The sequence below is a fragment of the Drosophila santomea genome, chromosome 2L (genome assembly GCF_016746245.2).
Source record: "Drosophila santomea strain STO CAGO 1482 chromosome 2L, Prin_Dsan_1.1, whole genome shotgun sequence".
In the NCBI taxonomy this organism is placed as follows: Eukaryota; Metazoa; Arthropoda; class Insecta; order Diptera; family Drosophilidae; genus Drosophila; species Drosophila santomea.
In genome coordinates this window covers 26,206,855-26,230,049 of record NC_053016.2, presented here as the reverse complement: position 1 = coordinate 26,230,049, position 23,195 = coordinate 26,206,855, and the positions used below count along the sequence as shown (strand labels likewise).

The following is a 23,195-nucleotide window of genomic DNA, read 5'->3' as shown; positions in this document are numbered from 1 at the left end:
CAGGTTTGAGGGCGTGGCCATAATGTTTTTTGTATACCGATGGAATTTGGCCAGACAAATACAACGGAAATAAAAAATATTTTAAAGGTGCTCGCGTCGCAGTTTTGGGTGGTTTGTGGGCGTAAGAGTGGTCGGTGCAACATCAAGAAAAGACTAGACCTGCGAGTATATCTTTGAATCTGAATGCCTAATCTTATTATACCCGTTACTCGTAGAGTAAAAGGGTATACTAGATTCGTTGAAAAGTATGTAACAGGCAGAAGGAAGCGTTTCCAACCATATAAAGTATATATATTTTTGATCAGGATCAATAGCCGAGTCGATCTGGCCATGTCCGTCTGTCCGTCCGTCTGTCCGTCCGTCTGTCCGTCCGTATGAACGTCGAGATTTCAGGAACTACAAAAGCTAGAAAGTTGAGATTAAGCATACAGACTCCAGAGACATAGAAGCAGCGCAAGTTGGTCGATTCATGTTGCCACGCCCACTCTAACGCCCACAAACCGCCCAAAACTGCCACGCCCACACTTTTGAAAAATGTTTTGAAATTTTTTCATTTTTGTATTAGTCTTGTAATTTTCTATCGATTTACCAAAAAACTTTTTGACACGCCCACTCTAACGCCCTCAAACCGGCCAAAGCTGCTACGCCCACACTTTTGAAAAATGTTTTGATATTTTTTCATTTTTATATTGGTCTTGTAAATTTCTATCGATTTGCCAAAAAACTTTCTGCCACGCCCACTATAACGCCTTCAAACCGCCAAAAATTGTGTTTAAGACTCTCCTTCTCCCTTCCACTAGCTGAGTAACGGGTATCAGATAGTCGGGGAACTCGACTATAGCGTTCTTTCTTGTTTTTGTTTGCTTTTTTTGTTCCTGAGATCTCGACGTTTATACGGTAGGACAGACAGATGGATATGGCCCAATCGACTGTGCTAGTAATCCTGATCAAGACTATATGTTTCGGAAACGCTTCCGTCTCTACCTGTTACATACATATATACCATAAACATACCAGACATATTTAGTATAAATCTTAAATATAATTTATATTTGAGGATCATTTAAATTAAAGAATATTCCATATATTTTCTTTAAAAATACATAAATATATAATCAACATAAATTACAACTTAAGAATCGTTAGCAACCGATTGTTCAAATAACAAATGGATGTAAATGCTTTAAATTGGTTGAGTATTTATTTATAACTGCAGAATCGTGTCCGACACCAACATTGCTCGCCTTTCCACTTGGGTTTGGAGTAATTTCATTTAAATTCCGATGCCGCTGCCATCCTTTCTTACCCTATGGAAACATATCATTACGGTCAATTCATAACTGAAATATAACACATACCATAATTGTTTTCTGTGATTCCATAATTAAATTGTTGGGTACTTGGAAAAGACTTTCACCACGTAAGATTAAAATATTCGTTAAATGGCAACACTGTGCGGCCATTGTTACTTGTTCTGAAATGCTGTTTTTGTCAGTTGGGTGTATATAACGTGGTGGGAATAGTGATGGTGCAATTATTGTTGCTACGTTATGAACATTCATTTTGTTTATATCCTTTAGATTAATAATATAATTAAAAAAACTTAATAAAGAACGTAATGTGTTCCTATTTTCGGGTGGAAGCAGGTGACATAAAATCGATAGTGCATTCACTTTATCCATTGATGGAAGTGTGTGACATTGATAAAACAGTTTTATCAGCTCATTAGTAAGTAGAGGTTGAGGAAGTTCCCGCAACCATCGTTTTAGCAACGAACTAAGTTCGTGAACAGTAGCTGTGCAAAAAATATTAGTTAGATTTTCCGGATTCTGATAAAAGGCTGATTCTAATTCATTATAAAGTAATTCAGTCTGAAAAAAAAAATATATATTATAATTTGATTACCACATCATTAGCACTATTTTTACCTTTTGCTTATGACCACCTATTCGCAGTAATCCTTCTTCTCTAGAGCCACGACGCAGAAGTTCGCCAATTAGATTTTCCAAAAATAGTGGGACTAAAGATGAGTCAGTGCCAGTAACTTGCTGATCCCGACGTATAAGCGCGTTTATAGATACCCCAAAGAGATTACCCTCTTCTTTGCGACGACGTTTAAATGGTTTTCTTTTATCTAAAGAAACTTTGTTGCGATCAAATATTGTGGCTAATTCTAACCAAAGTATTGTCTGTAAACGTTTGATCCCATTTTCGCTTATTGATGCAATATCTGTGAATACTGTTGAAGGGGTATCACAGTTACCTAGTACTTCGCAGCTATCAGTACTAGAGGAATCTCGACAAATACTTTCAAAGCTCAGAATATTGTAGGGCATAGGAAATAGGCGAATACATTCATTCTCTGAAGCTGACAGCACTTCACTCAATGTATTCTTTTGTGATGGTGTATCGTTTTCACTTTGACAATCCTTCGATCGGCTGAAAATATATTTCTTTAGAAATGCTAAGATTTAAGAAGTCCTCTAAAATGGAAAAACATACACAATAGAACAAAAGGGATCAGAGCCGGATCGGTTTCGTGGCAATTGTATGGTGCTTATCCGTGAATATCCAAGCAATTCTACACCATGCGTCGAGTACAAAGGTATATCACATCGCACATGCGAACCACGAAATATATCCACACAGGTGCCGCTTTTAAATGGGGCGCTAGGGGTTCGTCGTAGGATTGGTTTTAAATATATTTCTTTAGATTGTTCTACACATCGTTTACCAGGTTCACAATTTTTTTTATAATTATTTACAAAATTGGGTCTATTTGAATAAATTTCAAGTTTAGTAATTGTGCTTAAACAATTCAATAATACATACAAATAATTGTTTGTCCAAGCTTGATCAATTTGTAAAGAGTCCAGGGAATCTGGAGTGGCACTTCGTGAGCGTGTTCCTCTACTTCGTTCCTTTAAGTAAACAAATTTTTGCGTTTATTTTATGATAATAGTAATTGTATATACAAAATTTCTAAAATTAATGATCAAAAGCAATCAAGTTAAGAATTCTTTTCTATTATTTACCTTTAATCTTCCGACTGCCCCTTTAACAGCTTTATGGTGATCAATTTTGTTTAATTTAAAGCTGAAAGTATATATTGTCAAAAACTGGACTTTACCGAATTTATGATTAAAAAAATTTCGTCTGGATTACTTAATTTCCCGACTGCTATCAGTGCAGCAATATGATATGGTTGTCTGTATTCTATCATATCAAAATCGAAATTATTTTTGAAAAAAAAAAAATTGACGAAGTCTAGTTGGCGTATGGCCAATGCTATATTCAGCAATGTTTTGCAGCTTTGCAACTATATTGAGAATATCATATTTTCAATACATTGTTACCTATAAATACCGCTAAGTTACGTAGATCTGTTATAGTTTTGACCATATAGACAAGCTTAACCCATTGCTTTCAACAAAGGCTGTCTTTATACTCTCATATGCTCACCAACTGTTTTATGTTCTAGTGACGACGGTCTAAGGCAGACCGTTTATGTACTCCCTCCTCTCGTATGCCAGGCTCCAAAGCTGATCATAAAGAGTTTTCGTACCAACTTAAAACGAACCGGCACAGAAACATAAACACAAAGTTATATAAAGAGGAGCAAGCAGGAAGAGAGGCATTAGACCTACAAGAAGATATCAGTAATGAGATTTTGAAATGTAATTGCAACTATAAAGAGATTCAGCGGAACAAAAATGTAAGTTGACTTCTGACTGTACAACAAGTAAATCAGGGTCTGGAGTCCCAGCTACCTGTTTCTCAATTCTGTGGCTCCTTGCTGACTTTCAGTGCCGCATCCCCCTTGCTGTTTACTTTCTTCACCCTATCACAGAACACTGCTTCTTTTCGATTTGCCGTTAGGTTATTCTTTCTCAAAACTCTGAATCCCCCAACTCTTATCTTTACGGCGTTGCCGTTGCTACGCGCTTTGTTGGCAGGCAGGCCATTCTTCCGTAGGTATTTCTGCATCTGCACCCGTTAAAAGTTGTAAGTTATAAGTCCATAAAGAATATGCAGACCCATATTCTCAAAGGAGAATATCGTAAGCACTCCTTCATAAGATTAGAAATGGAGATTCAATAGTTTCTAGAGGTAAAAACAAACTTGGCCAGAGTCAACACTCTAAAATTCGATGGAGAGCATGCGAAAACAATTTTTTCAATCTATTAGAATGCATAGTCCATGACATAATCATGCCTTCGAAGCAGAAGATGTGTTATCTGAAAAGTCACAAAAGTGGCTGAAGGTTGAAAGGCATATTGATTTTAAAATGAGAATTACATATATATATATTTTACATATATATATCGTACTGTCGACAAGTACACCAGGGTCTAGAGCCCTAGATACCTGCTTCTCAATTCGGTGGCTTGCTTTACGATCTTGCTCCTTGCTGAATTCCACTGCCGCATCTTTCTCTCTGTTTACTTGCTGTACTCTGTTCACTATACTTCTTCTTAATTGTGTCGCTTTCACCGTTCGGTCTGCTGTTATAGGCGTCCTTTAACCGTTAATCCTTGACGTCTTCAGGGCCAAGGTCTACGATTTAACTAGCTTTGAACCGTTGCTGTCACTCAATCGGCACGTAAAAGATCCTTGCTCTCCTGAAGTCTTGCTCTATCTCGTGTCGTCTCGCTCGTATAGAAATGTATCGTCAGGTGTGAATGCACCCCGATCACCAGATTAATTACTTTACCGTCTAGAGAAAGAAACCGACTGATGTACACCGGTATCATCAAAACATTAGCCATATTTTTGGCAACCAAAAGTTTGGACTACTTGGTTGGAAAAGTCAAAAAGCAAACTAATTGGAGAAAATGCATTACTAAAGAATGGCTTTTACGTCGAGGACTGCCCCGCTGAAGCAAACAGCATTGCGGAAGCATTCAAAATCCAGCAGGAGGTAAACATCCGGATTGTTACCACCCGGATTCAATGTGCGGAAACAGGTGCTTACCGAAATTCCGGTTTAGGATAAAATCAAGCTTTCAAGCTCGGCGAAGCGCTAAAACACTACAAAGTCAAGATAAGAGTTTGCTCTGGGTAACACGAATGAAATAGTCTCATCTTTCGAGCTCTCTCAACGTTCTAGCTTTAAAGCGAACGGTCATGCTTTTTTTCTGCGTTCCGAATTTATTTTTACGTTTGTCAAAACCAGCTGCGATTTTTAATAAATTCTTTATAATTCCATTCTATAATCAATATTATTACAACTCCGTTTGCTTCGCGATTGAAACGGGCCCAAAACAAAAATACTGTTGTGCTTGCCTAGGGGTTGCAAACGATATGAAATCGTTTATGCGCCAATCTAAAGGTGGCTAATCAGTAGTTTTGGCGTAGCTGGTGAAGTGATCAACAGGACTCCACAGCTGATCAGCTGTCAATCGCAGCAAATCCTTAAATGTTGCTAAGATCGGCATTTTCATATTAAAGGTGACAATTGACATAGGTACCGTAATAAAATAAATATAATGTCTGAAATGATCTACTGCTCAGACAACAATTGCCGCTAAATCATGTTTTTTAGATGATTTAAAGATTAAATAATTGAATGCGTCATTGCATGCGACACTTCTCCTACATAACTTCGTGAAGTGATGAGTATGCTGTGCAAAATTTTAAATAAATATTCTGTATTAATTACATAAACGTAGTTTTAAATAAAATCGTATTTCTTATCATTCAGTAAGATGCCATACACGTTAAAGAAGCGTGCTTAAGCTCCAAGCCGCACCATTTGAGAATTTTTAGTAGCACCTTTGTGTGTGATAGTACGAGCGATTAAAGGAGTGGCGGCTTTGCAACATTGTGTCTGTTTCTCGAGAAGGCGATGGAAATATCCGTGTAGTCGTATTCGAACTGCACGAGGAATTGTTGCCCAAAGAATCTTAATCTAAATTAATTAATAATTTATTGTAGCTCCCTAGTTTTAAACTTTCTGTCTCGATCTGCTGACTATGGCTTTTAATTTAATCATAATTGGTTAGCCAGCATAGGAACAGTTGGAAAATTAATTGAAAATAATTTAAAAGCAACAAGAGAGAACGCTATAGTCGAGTTTCCCGACTAGACTATCTGAAACCCGTTACTCAGCTAGTGGAAGTGCGAAGGAGAGCCTTCAACACTGACAGTTTTTGGCGGTTTGTGGGCGTTAGAGTGGGCGTGGCAAAAAGTTTTTTGGCAAATTGGTAGAAATTTACAAGACGAATACAAAAACGAAAAAATATCAAAACATTTTTCAAAAGTGTGGGCGTGGCAGCTTTGGGCGGTTTGTGGGCGTTAGAGTGGGTGTGGCAACATGAATTGACAAACTTGCGCTGATTCTATGTCTCTGGAGTCTGTATGCTTAATCTCAACTTTCTAGCTTTTGTAGTTCCTGAGATCTCGACGTTCATACGGACAGAGAGACGGACAGACGGACGGACAGACGGACATGGCCAGATCGACTCAGCTAATGATCCTGATCAAGAATATATATACTTTATATGGTCGGAAACGCTTCCTTCTGCCTGTTACATACTTTTCAACAAATCTAGTATACCCTTTTACTCTACGAGTGACGGGTATAAAAAGCAATAAAAAAGTATTGGTTCACATCAGCTTTTTTCAAATATATACATTACAAAAGCAAAGGATACCGATGATATATGTAAACGTTCTGAAATAAATTTGCACAGCGTAGCCGTCAGTAGAATCAGCATTCTTAATATATTTTATATTTACACGAACGGACCTTACTTGTATAATAACGGGTAAACTAAAAGAATTTATATACTTACATCAAATTCGCGAAATACGTCTCTTATATCAGGTTTCCGTTTTTGTCGGTTTTTTGTACGCCCCCGTACCGTTTTGTTTAGGGTCCTTACCAGTTGTACAATCGCTTCAGCATGTGGCTTAGATAAAGTAGTAAGTATGGGATCCAAGTCCGTTTTAGAAACCTCTATCCCCTAAAAGATAAATTAATCATTTTATTTTTAATAATTAAGTCTTGAACACTAATTAAGTGACTATCTTGCCCAAAGTATCACCGATATATAAAATGGTTTTAAGCTTTATCTGTTAAGAATATTAAATGTTAAATTATTATAAAAAACCTGAATAGAATATGTAGTTTTCTCGAGATCACAGCGTAATGATCCTGATCAAGAATTAACATACTTTTAAGTGTTCGAAATGCTTCTTGCCACCGCTAGTTAGTTTAAGTTTATCATCGGCGTGCAGATTTAATTTGCAGTCGATTTTATTAAACTTATTGACAGATCTTTGCATCATATTTTGTTTGTATTAATGGTTTATAATACAAACAAACTTTTGCGTAGATCTAATATGATAAGGAAAGTTTTAAGGAGATTATGAAATTATGTTCCTAAGGTCACCTTAAGGTCTGCACCTTGTGCATCCGCATCCATATAATGAAATGATTTTAGACACTTAAAAATCTAGTCGCTCTCCGACAGAGACTCGTTGTTGGAGGCATTTCTTATGAAATCTCCAAGTTGCAGCTGACCCCAAGTTTATTGTAAAACTTTCATTTTCTGAACAGGGTTCAGACCTGGGATCATCACCGAAAACAGGCAACGAATAGGTTTCTAGCAATAGATCGAAGGACGTTGTCTAAAACTTGGAAGGGATACGTAGTCTTCACGGCTGAGAATACAAGACATAACAGAAGTGGATCTAAGAGTTATACCTGCCGATGACTACTTTATCCCAAATCATTATGTGCTTATAACTGACAGCAGCCGGACAGGTAGGGTTTGATGTATCCAATCTTGCAAATCAAACGTGCTCACAGCAGACAAAGAGACATCGCCAGGTGTGAGTGAACCCCGATCACTAGTTTTATTGACTTATTGTTTGTAAAAAGAAAGCATCTGAGGAACTCCGGTGCTCTTGAATTAAAACCGTCACTTATGTCAAATCTTTTTCTGGCAACAAATGGCTTTGATTGTTTGGCTAGTTACTTGGAGCAACAATATTAAAAATCGATTTTTATTTCGTTTCGAAAACAACCCAAAGGTAACACAAGTTTAACCGAATATTGTTGTCATTCGTATTTAAGTTTCTGGTGCTTCAATAATGAACAGGTTCTTTCGGCAATTCCAGATAAAGATACAGTCATACACATCCAATTCAACAAAACACTGAAACGCTAGTGTCAAGACGTTTGGTTTGTTTGGCATGTCACAAAAGGATTAGGTATGAATAATTCATCTGTTACAAGAAGAATACCAAAATTTCTATGAACCTTGTCGTTTCTAAAAAACCGCGTTCCCAAGCAGCAGAGATTTTCAAGGCTGGACCTCAAAGTACAGTATGTAGGTAAGTATGTTACTCGTCAAGTTGGGCGTTAAGGTATGTTACATAGTGGGCTTGTGATACCGCGAAGATGGAAACTAGCGTTTGTTGCACGATAATGCGCCGTCTCATCAATCGACGCTTGTGGCCGATTATTTGACCAAAGATTACACATTACACATTAACTTTTTGGCCGGGTGGAACAAATTCTTTGTGGACAATACCCTTGGAACCTTAAAAACAAATCGGTATTGACTCCACTTTTGACTTCTTCAGGCCCGATTTTGGTTGGCTCGCATAGCCCACATCGTCATTTATGTCCCCACGACCACATTTAAAAACATTGAAACAAAATCAATCCCGTAGCAGGGATAGGCAATTATCGCCATAAACTTGTTTCATCAGTTAAAACATTTCGGTAAAAGTTGTATCAATTTTAAAATAAAATTTAATGTTGAATTTACATAATGGCACTTAAAACGCAATAACTTCACATCCAATTGATGAAATGTCATGACATTTTTACTGGAAGTCGATAAAGGATAGCGGATTCTATTGCACTAGTCGACATATAGATGGCGCCACTAGAGGGCGCTAGATGCAAAAAGTCCTGTTTACTTTCGTAAGCACCTTGTACATTAGAATATTTGGAATATATAAGCTAACACGATTGCCCCAGCAAACGTTGCCTAACAACTAGCTATCGTTATAATAAATATTGTACTTAGTAGAAAATTCGATTTTGGAAATAAAACGCGACGGTTGTAGCCTCTCAAGTAAGTATACTCCGAAATTTGTTAATTTATATATAAGGAATATAAACGACACTATTGTAGAACAAAATAGTAAATAAGAATATAACAATTAACAGCTGTTACGTACATTCTTTTTTTACGATCATAAGACTTTGAAGACTTTGAACGCCACAAAGAAAATGGTCCGATGACCAGTTCAGCGGCCGCAATCCGTCACAGGGAAATTCTACTCCAGTCACGGGCACAGTTCACCAACAGGGCATTAACTTCCAAAATGGGGAAAATATAGAATTATAACTCCTAGGTGGAAACACTTGGCCTAGAAGACCAATCACCGGAGTAGTACAGAAAAAAATCTCTAAGCCGATATAAAAAGGTCTCAGCCCACCGATAAAGTATTCAATTCTCGGGAGTTCAATACTCGGGAAGCAATTGTCGGGAAGTCTATTCTTGGTCGGTATCATACTCGACTGAAGACTGTCTTAAGAGCCAAGGACTTCGGTCCAAAGTAAAGTGTCAAGAGGAGCAAAGATATAATCCTGCACAAAATCCCAGTGTACCAGGACTTGGACTGGAAGAATCAAGGGTCGGCAAAAGGAATACTCCTAAATCGTTGAAGTCGTCCTAGGCGTACAACATAAACTTTGTTGCATCGCAGTGTTGTTAGTGTTGCTGGGAATACTAAAATTAAATAAATGAAAAATAAAACCAGCAAAGACAAAGTAAAAGCAGTCACTTCAAGCAATCTGAGGATCAAATAGCGACTGAAGCGTGTCGCAGAATAACATACATATGTCGAATTACGTTCAGGATCCATAGGGGCACAGCGCGTTTCGGTCTTTACGGTAGCGACGATCGATCAAGACTAACTCATCGTCCTCAAACTACTACCTCTTTTTATATGATTCCTTGAACCGCACTCGACGACGATGTCGCGCCACATTTGTGGTAACTCTTGCACCGCTACACAGGCGACGCGCCACCGTCGCCTTGCTCCAATGGTTCCTCGAAACGAAGGAACAGAGAGACGAGCAAATTCAAATACTACGAAATTAGAAGTTGTCCGACGCTCAAACTCTAATACTAAGAATTTATAAGTTCTCTGACGACCAAATTCTAATACTAAGAAATTCCGATCAAGAATATTCCATTCTCCGACACATACTAAAATACACCTATATATATGTATCTCAACATAGACTATCTTTACTTTGAGTATTTTTTTTGATTGTGTGTATTACGTTATTGTTCAGTCTACAAATTATTGATGCACCAATATATATGTATATATAATTCCATCAAAATGTATTTCATTGATATAAACTAAATGTTTAATATTTTAAATAAAAAAAACTTTTCATCGGCGAGTACGCTTTGTTTTTTATATGCAAAGACAGAAGCCTTCAGAGCGACATTTATGGTCGTGAATAGCCAATAATTTTTGTTAACGTGTGCATCGTTGTCCGGTAATAATTTCGATACGCCTAATTAAAAACAATTATAGTTAACTTCTTATAATCGTTGTATACTAGCCTTTAATTTTTGTATTACAAATGACACTAGCCAACAAATATTAATCAATAATTCAACTACAACAAAATGAGTAGGTAAACATTTTTCAAAGGGCTGCTGAAACGAGAAATGAGGCAGTGAGGACTGCCGACTGACGAACGGTACGAACGGCACTTTTAATATTTATTCTCGTTATATTGGAAAAGTGAGAGGTTTGCTCTGATCCCACGACCCAAAATCCAGGACACGGGCACTAATACGCCGACGTAACACGGCAACAAAATAATAGCAATAAAACAAAGTAAAATTAAAATAGGAAAAAAGGGTTGAAAACCATTTAAGTCCCGAAATAAATCTAGTCTCAGGGGGACCAAATAAAGTATACAAATTCTTGATTAGGATTAGGATCCGGAAGGAAAGGAAATGGAGATGTAGATTCCAGACGGAGCGCAAGCTTGTTTTCACAAACCGCCCAAAACTGTCACAGCCATTTTAATATATTTCTAGCCAATTTATATTCGTATACCAAAAATACTTTGCCCGCGAAAAATTATTGAATTTCACTAGCTGAGTAACGGGTATTGTGGGAATGTGTGAGGGCATTCTTGTGACCTTCATCAGCTTGAAGTATTTTTGGTGTTATGAAGCTTCCTATTATGTTGGGTTTTTAGTTTTGCGCAAAAACTATTCAGTCAAAGAGATTTCTATGTGTTCTAGAACATCAAGCATTAAGTAGTGATCTCACACCAGTACATAATTGGAAAATACTTTAATTTAATTTAATAAATTAGCAGGTTTTTGGTTTAATATTTATTAAACCATTTTATTAAACTAATTTTTGTAATAAACGATTTTATAAGTAAACAATGTGGCATTGCTTACTCTGATTTCCAAAATTTGATTTTAACAATATGGCACCACTAAACGCTTGCTGGTTTTTTAAGGTAAATAAAACAGCTTGAAACAAATCAGTTTGCGGTTCACCGCTAACTGAATAACTAACCGGTTTTTAACGGAGTACCCCTGGTACTAATAAAAAGGAAGTTCTAAAACTATTTTTTATATATTAATAGTAGCTTTGTCTGAAAGGCTCACCAATTTAATGCAGTTCTGAATTAAAAAAGAATGCGAATATTAGAAAACAAACAATGGCAATGATACCATTGTAGGTATTTATACAAGTTCTCCCGACATCCCTCATCAGATTCAATTTTATTTAAATTGTAATAATACACTTTGACCGCTCTTTCTCGTAAATCATATAAGTTTTTGTAAGTCTTAAAATTATGCTCTACCTTTCGCTTGGTGTAAAACGCGTTAGAATCGGACAACCACAGCAGATATTTATTCGTGTCTATATATACATATAGTAGCCGGCTTCGCTCACTTAACATCTTATAGTGGACACTGTAATATGATAAATTTTTAATTTTGTATTTCCTTACAAAAAAGACTATTTTTTTATTTTACTATTTAATTATCATTGTTTTTACATCTGATTAGTTCTGCAAGTCTTCAGAGAGAATGAAAGTTAACGTATAATAGAAGTGTAAGGCATATTCAGACATAAAAGTGTCCGAGATTGCACACTTAGCGCCGCCGCTCACGCCTCTGCCATTAAATGGAATTTACCAAAACCTGATGACAAAATTGTGATTTGACAAATATTTTGTGCTTTTCTAAATGATAACTCAATAAATATTCAGTATGGGGGCATCAGAGTCACCAACTGTAACCAAATCTTTTGAAGTTGGGGCGACACTTTTGGAAGGTAAGATTGGTGGCGAAATGGGTCTTATGTGTCATTGATACAATTTATTGTCAAAACCAGTACACTGTAGTGAATAGTAATAATCAGGCATTGTCTGGTTATCGTAATTTTTTTTGAATTCGATTTGGGCCAAATCTTACGATTTTGTTTTTAGAATGTTTCGTTTCTCATCGCTTCTTGCTGCTCAAATACCTGTTTTATTTTATTTGTCAAAATCAAACAACGTGAAAAATGCCTTTTATATTTGCAATTGCTTGTATTGAAGCCAGGAGAAGGCAGAAATTGGAGGGCTTGATAGAATTTAGAGGTGCCACCTTTTCCACAGTTTTAATTCTGATGTTTAACATTACTTTTTTACTGCACTTACACCATTTAAGTAATTAAATTAAATATCATATTTTACAAACAATACTTTTGGCCCTCCTTTAAATTAATTAATCTTGTGGTCATGTGGAATCAACATCAGTAGACCACTGAGTAAACTATTTTTTTCCCTTAGCAAATAAGATCTGATTTGATATAAAAAAAGGTATTTACTTTTCATTTCGGCCAGACAAAAGTGCCCGTTTTACAAATCAAAAAATTCGTACGATTTTGAAAACCAGAGCAACACTTTTTCGATGTAAAATCGAAATCGTAAAAATCGTACGAATTCGATTACCGGAGCATGCCTGAATAAAAATTATATTTTAAGAAATTTACTTACTTGTTTGAAGGGTTTTGTCAATTCTGGATAACCAGCGGAAACCAACCACTCTGCTTCCAATTCTCCATCTAAATTACATTGAAAAAGAAAATATTATCCACTTTCCCAATATTTTTGTTATACAAACCTTCGTAACTGGCTTCCGGTTCGATACTTTGGGAATTGTTTTGCAGTAAATACTCGCTGAGAAATTCGGAATAGTCCTGATCAACGGAATTATGCAGATCTGTATTGTTGTTCATTTTAATTTTTTCTATATTTTAAATTTTTCTCGTATCTATACAAAAACAAGAGAGAACGCTATAGTCGAGTTCCCCGACTATCTGATACCCGTTACTCAGCTAGTAGAAGTGCAGGTTTGTGGGCGTTAGAGTGGGCGTGGCAAAAAGTTTTTTGGCAAATCGATAGAAATTTAGACGACTAATACAAAAATAAAAAAAAAAAAATATCTAAACATTTTTCAAAAGTGTGGGCGTGGCAGCTTTGGGCGGTTTGTGGGCGTTAGAGTGGGCGTGGCAAAACGGTTTTTGGCAAATTGATAGAAATTTACAAGACCAATACAAAAATGAAAAAATATCAAAACATTTTTCAAAAGTGTGGGCGTGGCAGTATTGGGCGGTTTGTGGGCGTTAGAGTGGGCGTGGCAACCTGAATCGACAAACTTGCGCTGCGTCTATGTCTCTGGAGTCTGTATGCCCAATCTAAACTTTCTAGCTTTTGTAGTTCCTGAGATCTCAGCGTTCATACGGACGGACAGACAGACAGACGGACAGACGGACAGACAGACGGACGGACAGACGGACATGGCCAGATCGACTCGACTATTGATCCTGATCAAGAATATATATACTTTATATGGTCGGAAACGCTTCCTTCTGCCTGTTACATACTTTTCAACGAATCTAGTATACCCTTTTACTCTACGAGTAACGGGTATAAATACCTGAAAAAGAATGTGATTAACCTGTTATCTTCGAAAGGCTTCAAAGAACTATTTTTAGATCTTTTACAATTTGGAAGGACACATTTTTTTAATGATAATTCAGATGATTTTTATAAGAAATCATAAAAACAAAGCAATCAATTTGGCAGTTGCAGGATGTACAAATCCAATATTCCTACACATGCATATGTAAGTACATTCATGTTCAGCGAGCTACATACATATGTACATAACAGTGGGTTAAGCAGAGGAAATACCCTTGATGGCATACATAAATACAACCATTTATGAAGCTTAGGATTGTATGATTATTTTATGGAAAACGTTGATAAGGTTTCAACTTTACCTCAGAAGAATCATGAACTGCAAAGAATGTCGACATGCACTTAATAAATATCACAAAAGACATATGTATGCACCTACCTAAACACCCATGTCAACACTAATATATAGTTTTTTTAAGTTTTTTAAGTAGATAACACGTATGTAAAATTATAAAAGGTGTTTGTTAGACACACTTTATATATGTACAAAACAACTAACTTTCCGAAACGAAATATTGACATTCACTGGGTAGCAGATGCTGCCTTCCCTTCCTTACTGATTTTACTTTTTTATATATTTTGTATTACATATGTATGCATTTTTGAGTTTGTATTCGTAAGTTAGACTATAGACTAAAGATTTATTAAATCAAAAATTATAAAAATGTGTGTGTAAACTACTGATGTATGTATTGCAGAAATCAGGTTTATGAATCGAAGTGAAATTTATCCACACTAACTTCCACCTTACAAAATTTTCCAAATCAATTCGTGAGCTTCACAGAAAAATGCACGCTACTCCTAAAAGTTGTTTATCTTAAATATTAAATATATATGTCGAAGCGTCAGTTGCTTCAGTATTCTTGGCACCTCGAGAAGCGAGCCCCGTTCCCTTTGTTGGTGCCATCGTTCCACTTGTCGTCCTTTCACAATTAATATCGTCTGTGTACTAGCAGTATTCTACTAAGACTGACTTCTCTCTTGTTATGTACGCGATCTCGTCCCCAAAATCTATTGCGCAGCTTGCTCATGTCACTTTTGCCATCCTGCGCTTCCGCACATACAGCCAGTCCAGTCTCACTCACACACTTCTCCAGGTGATGTACACAGGACGAACCAAAAGTAGACGCAACACATCAAACACGTGGCACGGGTCACACTCAGTGAGAGAATTTACAATAAGTCCTCTCACTGACTCTCGGTCATATAAAGAACACAAGATAGCAATAACGGTTGTTCTGTTTTCTCTATCCTTCTTTACTACACATACATCATATCACATACAATATTTATGTTGCTGTATTAAATTCAAATAATGCTACCAATGCTCCAACATATATAAGTTAACACTGTTACTGAGTAGATTTAAGTCGATATAAGTTCGGGGCTGTTACCCTATATTTTAAATGCAAATTCAGCATAAACTCTGTAGGGGCCGTGTCTGGTTCTCATTGGTCTTCCCGGTATGGGGAGATATGCTGTTTTTGCTAGTGTCAGCACTTGGCTGGACGAGCGGTCGGCTTGCCGACCGCGAATAGCTTTTGTAAAATAGAATAAGTTTTCAGTTTGATTTGTATAACAATAAAGAGCAGTGGCTCATAAATCCTACTCCAGCTAAAGCTGCATTTCTTGAATTGGTTATCTAGCCTTAAGGGCAGGTAATAACGGAGAAAGTTCTCCCATCGTAAACTGATCACAATCAGGAACGGCGCTAAGCAAAGGCCAGCGAACCACCCCTACCTAGCTGAGGAGACGACTACGTTGACGATTACTTCATCCCCGGAGGAGAAGATCTCCAGCACATACAGCCCTAGCAGAGCAGCCGAGCTGAACTACTCAACCCCTTTCCCCTTGGACTGCGGCGCGGGATAACCTAGGGCTACACCTAATACATAATTGGCACCCAACTGAATAAGAATTCACGACCCCCAAAAATGTAAGTGGGCTGATCATATTTAATACAGCTTCAAGTACACAGGGAAAAAACAAACAAAAATCCTTACAAATTATTTACCAAAAATTTTAATATAAAATTTTTTTATTTGATAAAGTGCGATTTTAAATGTGATTTAAAGATAAAGGTAAATTAATATCAGCCGTCTCAAAATATATATTTTCAATAAAATTTATTTACGAAGTTTTAACGTATAAAATTCAAATAAAGTGTGACTGTAAATGTGACTCACATATAAAGGCAAATTTACATCAGCCGTCTCTAAATGCACATTTTCAGACACCAAGCACCCGGTTATTAATATAAATATACCATATCCAAATTAATTTCTGTCGAATTAGAATATTCGGCCTCTCTACAACTTGTGTTTAGTGTTAACCAGTTAAGGGCTTGATGAGTTTTCCAGGCCCATATAGGGAAAATAAACGCGAATTAGAAAGTGATAGTGAAGAAGAGCTTGTCCGAGAGACCCGCAGATTGCAACTAGCACAGGCAGAGAAAAACACATACACCATGAACGCGTCCCAAGTTGAATCGTTAGTTCAGGCCGCGTTGTATAATCAAGAACAGAGGCTTAAAGCCGAATTTACAGAGCAATTAAATGCCGTTAATCAACAGCTAAAAAATTTGCGTGTAGAAGCGCCGGAGGTAGAAACCTACCAGAGGGTAGCTGTAAAACCGGGAGCAACACCGTGTGATACACCTTTACACATTGTGAAGTCAATTCCAGATTTTACTGGTATACAGGATGAATACGTGGCATGGAGGCAATCGGCCACCGATGCTTTTGAATTGTTCAAAGATTATCCAGACAGTAGCGGACACTTCCAAGCTGTTACTACAATTAGAAACAAAATTAAAGGGCCAGCGCGCGCGCTGCTAGTTTCATATAACACAGTGCTTAATTTTAACGCCATTTTGGCTAGACTAGACTGCTCCTATGCAGACAAGACATCCTTGCGACTTTTACGACAGGGTCTTGAGTCGGTCCGTCAGGGTGACCAAACCCTAATGCAGTACTACGATGAGGTCGAACGAAAATTGACCCTCGTCACTAACAAAATTGTCATGACATATGACGATGAAAGAGCCACCTTGCTTAATACAGAGGTAAGGGCTGATGCCCTACACGTATTTATATCGGGTCTAAAAAAATCCCTTAGGGCTGTTGTATTTCCAGCACAGCCCAAAGACCTGCCAGCAGCACTGGCATTAGCAAGAGAAGCAGAGGCCAGTATCGAACGAAGTATGTTCGCGGCCACATACGCCAAGGCGTTGGAGCAGAGAACTCAAAATACTGACTTCCACAAGAGCCAACACCGCGCGCCTGAAAAACAAGGCAAAAATTTTGGTGCCGACCGCGGCCCAGAAAAAAACCCTCATTTTTTCAAAAAGCCAAACAAGAATCAAAATACCGATTCATGGCGCAAACAAGAGAACTGGGTATCCGATCTACCCAAACAGATTCAATCCCCAGAGCCAATGGACATAGATCCATCGTCTTCAAAGTTTAGGCATTCCACTAACTTTAGAAAAAGAAGCGATAAACATGCCCCTAAAAGACAAAACTCTTCTGAGAGAATGTCTGGTCAAAGGCCCCAGAGGGTTTTCAAGATTGAACAAGACGCTAACGCGGGGGAAGATGAGGATTATGAAAACGCGGCTGCAGCCGCTCTTAATGCAATCGAAGACGACAGTGACTCATTGGAGTCCAATGACCTCATTAATTTTTTAGAGGGTCCCGCTTGCCTTTCATTGAAAGAAGGCTGGTGGGGAGAGTTTTAAGAATACTCATAGATACTGGAGCGGCAAAAAGTTATGTAAAGCCCCTAAAGGAGCTGAAAAACACAACACTAGTCGACTCCCCATTCACTGTGAGTTCCATTCATGGCTCCAGTAAAGTGAAAAAAAAGTGCCTTATGCACATATTTGGCCTAAGGGCCCCATTCTTTTTGCTTGATACCAATGGTACATTTGATGCCATAATAGGTTTCGACTTGCTAACGCAGGCCGGAGCGGCATTAGACCTACGCAACGGCGCAATAAGGTACGGAAACGTATCTGAAAAGCTACAGTTCCACAACTGTGAAACTGTGAACTTCACAAACATTGATGACATTGAAGTCCCAGATTCAGTGAAAACTGAATTTAAAAAAATGATCCTTAAGAGGAAACAAGTGTTTTCGCACTCTAACGAGGCGCTTCCATTTAACACCTCGATCATTGCTACAATTCGTACGGAGACTAACGAACCCGTATACTCCAAGCTATATCCTTATCCCATTGGAGCGGATTTTGTTAACACAGAAATCAAACAGCTGTTAAAGGATGGCATTATTCGGCCTTCTAGGTCGCCATTCAACAGACCAACATGGGTTGTTGACAAAAAAGGGACCGATGCCGAAGGCAACAAAAAAAAACGGCTGGTATTCCTATGATTCTAGCGAACTTACGAAAGGCAAAATTTTTTACTACCCTAGACTTAAAATCGGGGTACCACCATATTTATCTGGCTGAAAAAGACCGCGAAAAAACTGCCTTCTCCATAAATGGAGGAAAGTATGAATTTTGCCGTCTACCCTTTGGACTAAAGAATGCAGGAAGCATCTTCCAAAGGGCGATTGACGACGTGCTCCGCGAACAAATCGGGAAAATCTGTTACGTCTATGTAGACGATGTGATAATCTTCTCCGAAAATGAGGCAGACCACGTCATACACATTGACACAGTTCTTAAATGCCTGTGTCAAGCCAACATGAGAGTGGCCCCAGAAAAAACCAAATTCTTCAAAGAAAGTGTTGAATTTTTAGGTTTTATCGTCACAGCAAACGGAGCAAAAACAGATCCGGAAAAGGTGAAAACCATACAAGAGTACACCGAACCAAAAACTTTGTTCAGCCTCAGGTCTTTTCTTGTGTTGGCCAGCTACTACAGAAGTTTCGTCAAAGACTTCGCTTCTATAGCTAGACCACTTACCTCCATACTCAAGGTAGAGAATGGCACTGTCAGTAAACACATGTCAAAAAAGGTCGCTATTGAATTTGACGATAGCGCCTTCGAGACATTCTGTCATCTGAAGATGTTATACTTACATACCCAGACTTTAAAATCCCTTTCGATTTGACTACCGATGCCTCAGCAAACGGTATCGGTGCGGTACTATCCCAAAAGGGCAGACCAATAACAATGATATCTCGCACATTAAAAGACTGCAAGTTTAATTACGCAACAAACGAAAGGGAGCTACTAGCAATTGTATGGGCTATTGGGAAATTGCAAAATTACCTATATGGCACTAGAGAGATCCGAATTTTTACGGACCATCAGCCTCTCACATTCGCCGTGTCCGAGCGGAATACAAACGCTAAAATAAAACGATGGAAAGCATTCATCGAAGAACACAACGCCAAAGTGTTCTATAAACCTGGAAAGGAAAATTTTGTGGCCGACGCTTTGTCCCGTCAGAAAGTTAATGCTTTGGAAAATGAACCCCACTCTGACGCAGCCACAGTGCACAGTGAACTGTCACTGACCTACACGATCGAAACTACCGATAAACCCTTGAACTGCTACAGGAATCAAATATTCCTGGAAGAAGCAGCCCAGCCCTCACGGCGACATTTTATTGTTTTCGGTAACAAAAACCGACACATTATCAACTTTGATAAAAAAGACTCACTGCTTCTATCGATTAAAGAGGTTGTAAACGTAAGTGTTGTTAACGCTATTTACTGCAACCTCCCCACACTAGCATGCATCCAGCATGCCTTGGTTACGGAATTCTCAGCAACCAAGTTTTGGCATTGCAAAAACTTCGTAAATGACATTACTGATGCTAACGAGCAGAAGGAAATTATTACATGCGAGGACAACCGCGCCCACAGGGCTGCCCAAGAAAATGTTAAGCAAGTCCTTCAGGACTACTATTTTCCAAATATGTCAAAACTTGCCAATGAGGTGGTTATAAATTGTAGAACATGCACCAAGGCTTAGTACAACAGGCACCCCAAGAAGCAAGAATTGGGTGTCACCCCAATTCCCTCATATGCGGGTGAAATGCTACATATGGACATCTATTCCACGGATAAAAAATTATTTTTAACCTGTGTGGATAAGTTCTCAAAGTTCGCCATAGTACAGCCATTAGCCTCTAGGGCCATTATCGACGTACGCAGCCCCATACTACAATTGGTAAATTTTTTCCCAAATACCAAAACAATATACTGCGATAACGAGGCATCTTTCAATTCGGAGACCATAACTTCGTTATTGAAAAACCAATATGACATTGACATCGTTAATGCACCCCCTTTACATAGCAGCTCCAACGGGCAAGTGGAGCGATTCCACAGCACCCTAACGGAAATAGCTAGGTGCATTAAAATTGACAAAAAAGTTGACGACACCGTCGAGCTCATCATGAGAGCCACAGTAGAGTATAACAAAACGTTACACTCAGTCACAAATTTGCAGCCTAAAGACGCCTTGCATTCTGCCAACGACGCTCAGAGACATGCAATAAAAACCAGTATCATAAAAGCGCAACAGGCTAACCTAGATAGGTGTAACCCTACTAGGCAAAACCGAATTTTTGAGGTAGGTGAAAAGGTTTACCTCAAAAACAACAAAAGGCTAGGGAATAAGCTAACCGCACTCTACACAGAAGAGCGTGTAGAAGCAGACATGGGAACGTCTGTCCTCATTAGAGGGAGGGTGGTCCATAAGGACAACCTTAGATAAAAATCCCTCTCGAATTTACATCTTCCACAATTTTTATACCTTTATTCATGCACCTTTTATTTAAGCGTACTTATCCTTTTATTAGATGCACATTCGATTCAACCTTCCGCTTTCTTACAGGATCGCCGGAATCATATTAATTACGTTAACTATAGTTAACGCTAGGATTACCAATTACTCTCATGCTAATTACATCCCCATAACAGATGGTGTTGCACTGGTGTGGGAGAAGAGAAACTGGCTTAGGCATTCTACTAACCTGTCCGAATTCGAAATGATGATAGAAGAGACTAGTAGGTTGTCCGAGCTATTCCCAGAGTCGCATATGCGAAAATTACTAGACGTCGATACCGACCATCTCAGAAGTTTACTGTCCATATTGAAAGTACATCATAGGATTGCCAGAAGCCTAAACTTTCTAGGCACAGCACTGAAAGTAATAGCGGGCACCCCAGATGCCGCCGATTTTGAAATGTTAAAAATGTCCGAATCTCGATTAATAGAATCAAACAATAGACAGGTGGTCATTAATACACAGAGCCAGGAAAAAATTAACGAACTAACAGAAGCAGTTAATAAAATCATTCTAGTGAAAAAAGATAATATGGTTAACACTCCTCACTTGTACGAGGTACTCTTGGCAAGAAACAGAATATTAATTACCGAAATTCAAAATGTAATGCTTACCGTCACACTGGCTAAAGCCAATATCATAAACCCGGCCATTCTTAACCATAACGATTTGAAGTCTGTATTAATTGATCACCCTACAGAAATCCCCGTAATAAGCCTAATAGAGGCATCTAACATTAAAGTCCTTCAGTCCGACAGTGTTATCCATGTGATAATTACATACCCCATCATTAAAGCCACTTGTAAAAAGGTCACCATTTTCCCGGTATCCCACCAACACACCATTTTGCAACTAACGGACAACATAGTTGCGGAATGCAACAACGACGTCCTGGCAGTCACCGAATGCGTACCAACAACTTACGCATCGTACTGCAAGCTGGCTACCCATGATACCTGCGCTCGAGGTCTGCATGCGGGGAGCACTGCATTATGCAAAACGCAGCCCAGCCATCTTAGCCTAATCACATTGGTAGATGACGGCGTAATAATAACCAACGAGTGCATAGCTAAAGTCAGCACCGACGATGGCCCCGAAATAGATACCAACGGCTCACATCTAATTATGTTCGAGCGAGTGGCTTTCATCAACGGCACCAAATATGCCAACCGACGTGAAGCCATAAGGAAAGTACCGGGCATGGCTGCATCCCCATTGCTAAACATCATCGGCCACGATCCCAGGCTAAGCATACCGCTTCTCCAAAGGATCAACAACGAAAACTTGGAGGTTATCCAAGGCCTTAAGGAGGAGGTGGAATCGGCTGGAACTACAGACATCTGGTTTGCGGTCGGCGTGGGAATCAGCGTCTTCATTAGCTGCTCTATCCTGCTCACTCTGTTGCTGAGGAGGAGACGAGATGCGATTGAAATACAACAAGTCGTTGCCAAGTTTCAGATGACCGAGGACGGGCATAATCCTGAGGGGGGAGTAGTTAACACTGTTAATGAGTAGGGGCCGTGTCTGGTTCTCATTGGTCTTCCCGGTATGGGGAGATATGCTGTTTTTGCTAGTGTCAGCACTTTGCTGGACGAGCGGTCGGCTTGCCGACCGCGAATAGCTTTTGTAAAATAGAATAAGTTTTCAGTTTGATTTGTATAACAATAAAGAGCAGTGGCTCATAAATCCTGCTGAACTACTCAACCCCTTTCCCCTTGGACTGCGGCGCGGGATAACCTAGGGCTACACCTAAAACATAATTTATATATGGCTAAATATATATATATAACGGGTGTTTTTTTTAGAGGTATAGAACTTTAAGTTGGCATTACTGTTCAAGATGGCGACCGATTTAACAGCTGTCAAGTGATTTATTCTCAGTTTGGTTTGGCAATTCGTCATGCGTGCTTACAAAATCCAACTCGTGCAAGAATTGAAACCAAACGATCATCAAGCAAGGCGTAGATTCGTCGAATGGGCCCAAAACGAGATTGCTGTTGTTCCCGATTTTTCATAAGCCTCCAAGATCTTGTGATTTAACACCGCTAGACTACTTTTTGTGGGGCTATGTAAAGTCATTGGTCTATGCGGATAAGCCACAAACGCTAAACCATTTGGAAGACAACATTCGCCGTGTTATTGCCGATATACGGCCAAATGTTGGCAAAAGTCATTGCAAATTGGACGTCCAGATTGGACTACATCCGAGCCAGCCGTGGCGGTCATATGCCAGAAATCATATTTAAAATGTAATGCCACAAGATTATCTTTCATGTCAATAAAATTCATGTCAATCGAATAATCCATCGTTGTTTTATTGCAATTTAAAGTTCTATACCTCTAAAAAAAACACCCTATATATATGTGTCGCGAAATTA

General features: G+C 38.6%; 1 protein-coding gene across 5 annotated transcripts; it reads right to left on the bottom strand.

Annotated features, from left to right (window-relative positions):
* Positions 1 to 1,062: 1,062 nt before the first annotated feature.
* On the bottom strand, positions 1,063 to 14,714 carry LOC120454284 (rho GTPase-activating protein conundrum). 5 transcript variants are annotated; one of them, XM_039639487.2, is made up of 10 exons: positions 14,430 to 14,713; positions 13,191 to 13,289; positions 13,064 to 13,131; positions 11,882 to 11,993; positions 6,798 to 6,968; positions 2,833 to 2,921; positions 2,503 to 2,775; positions 1,929 to 2,439; positions 1,359 to 1,871; positions 1,063 to 1,307 (listed from the first exon to the last, which is right to left on the bottom strand). In XM_039639487.2, exons 4-10 carry the CDS (start codon positions 11,978 to 11,980, stop codon positions 1,158 to 1,160), a joined length of 1,806 nt encoding a protein of 601 aa, XP_039495421.1. In that variant the 5' UTR covers positions 11,981 to 11,993; positions 13,064 to 13,131; positions 13,191 to 13,289; positions 14,430 to 14,713; the 3' UTR covers positions 1,063 to 1,157. The 5 variants fall into 5 exon arrangements, with proteins under 5 accessions (XP_039495421.1, XP_039495431.1, XP_039495404.1 ...); XM_039639497.2 differs by having other exon boundaries at positions 13,191 to 13,266; XM_039639470.2 differs by lacking the exon at positions 11,882 to 11,993 and having other exon boundaries at positions 13,191 to 13,340; positions 14,430 to 14,714.
* Between the last annotated feature and the right edge of the window lie 8,481 nt (positions 14,715 to 23,195).

Bases quoted from the DNA above. Each gene is read 5' to 3' on its own strand.
- LOC120454284 (XM_039639470.2), bottom strand. From the start codon at position 13,305: ATGAACAACAATACAGATCTGCATAATTCCGTTGATCAGGACTATTCC. The intron at 2,922-6,797 runs GTAAGTATATAA...GTTTACTTAAAG, and splicing joins ACGTATTTCGCGAATTTGAT to GAACGAAGTAGAGGAACACG. The intron at 1,308-1,358 runs GTATGTGTTATA...ATGTTTCCATAG, and splicing joins AATCACAGAAAACAATTATG to GGTAAGAAAGGATGGCAGCG.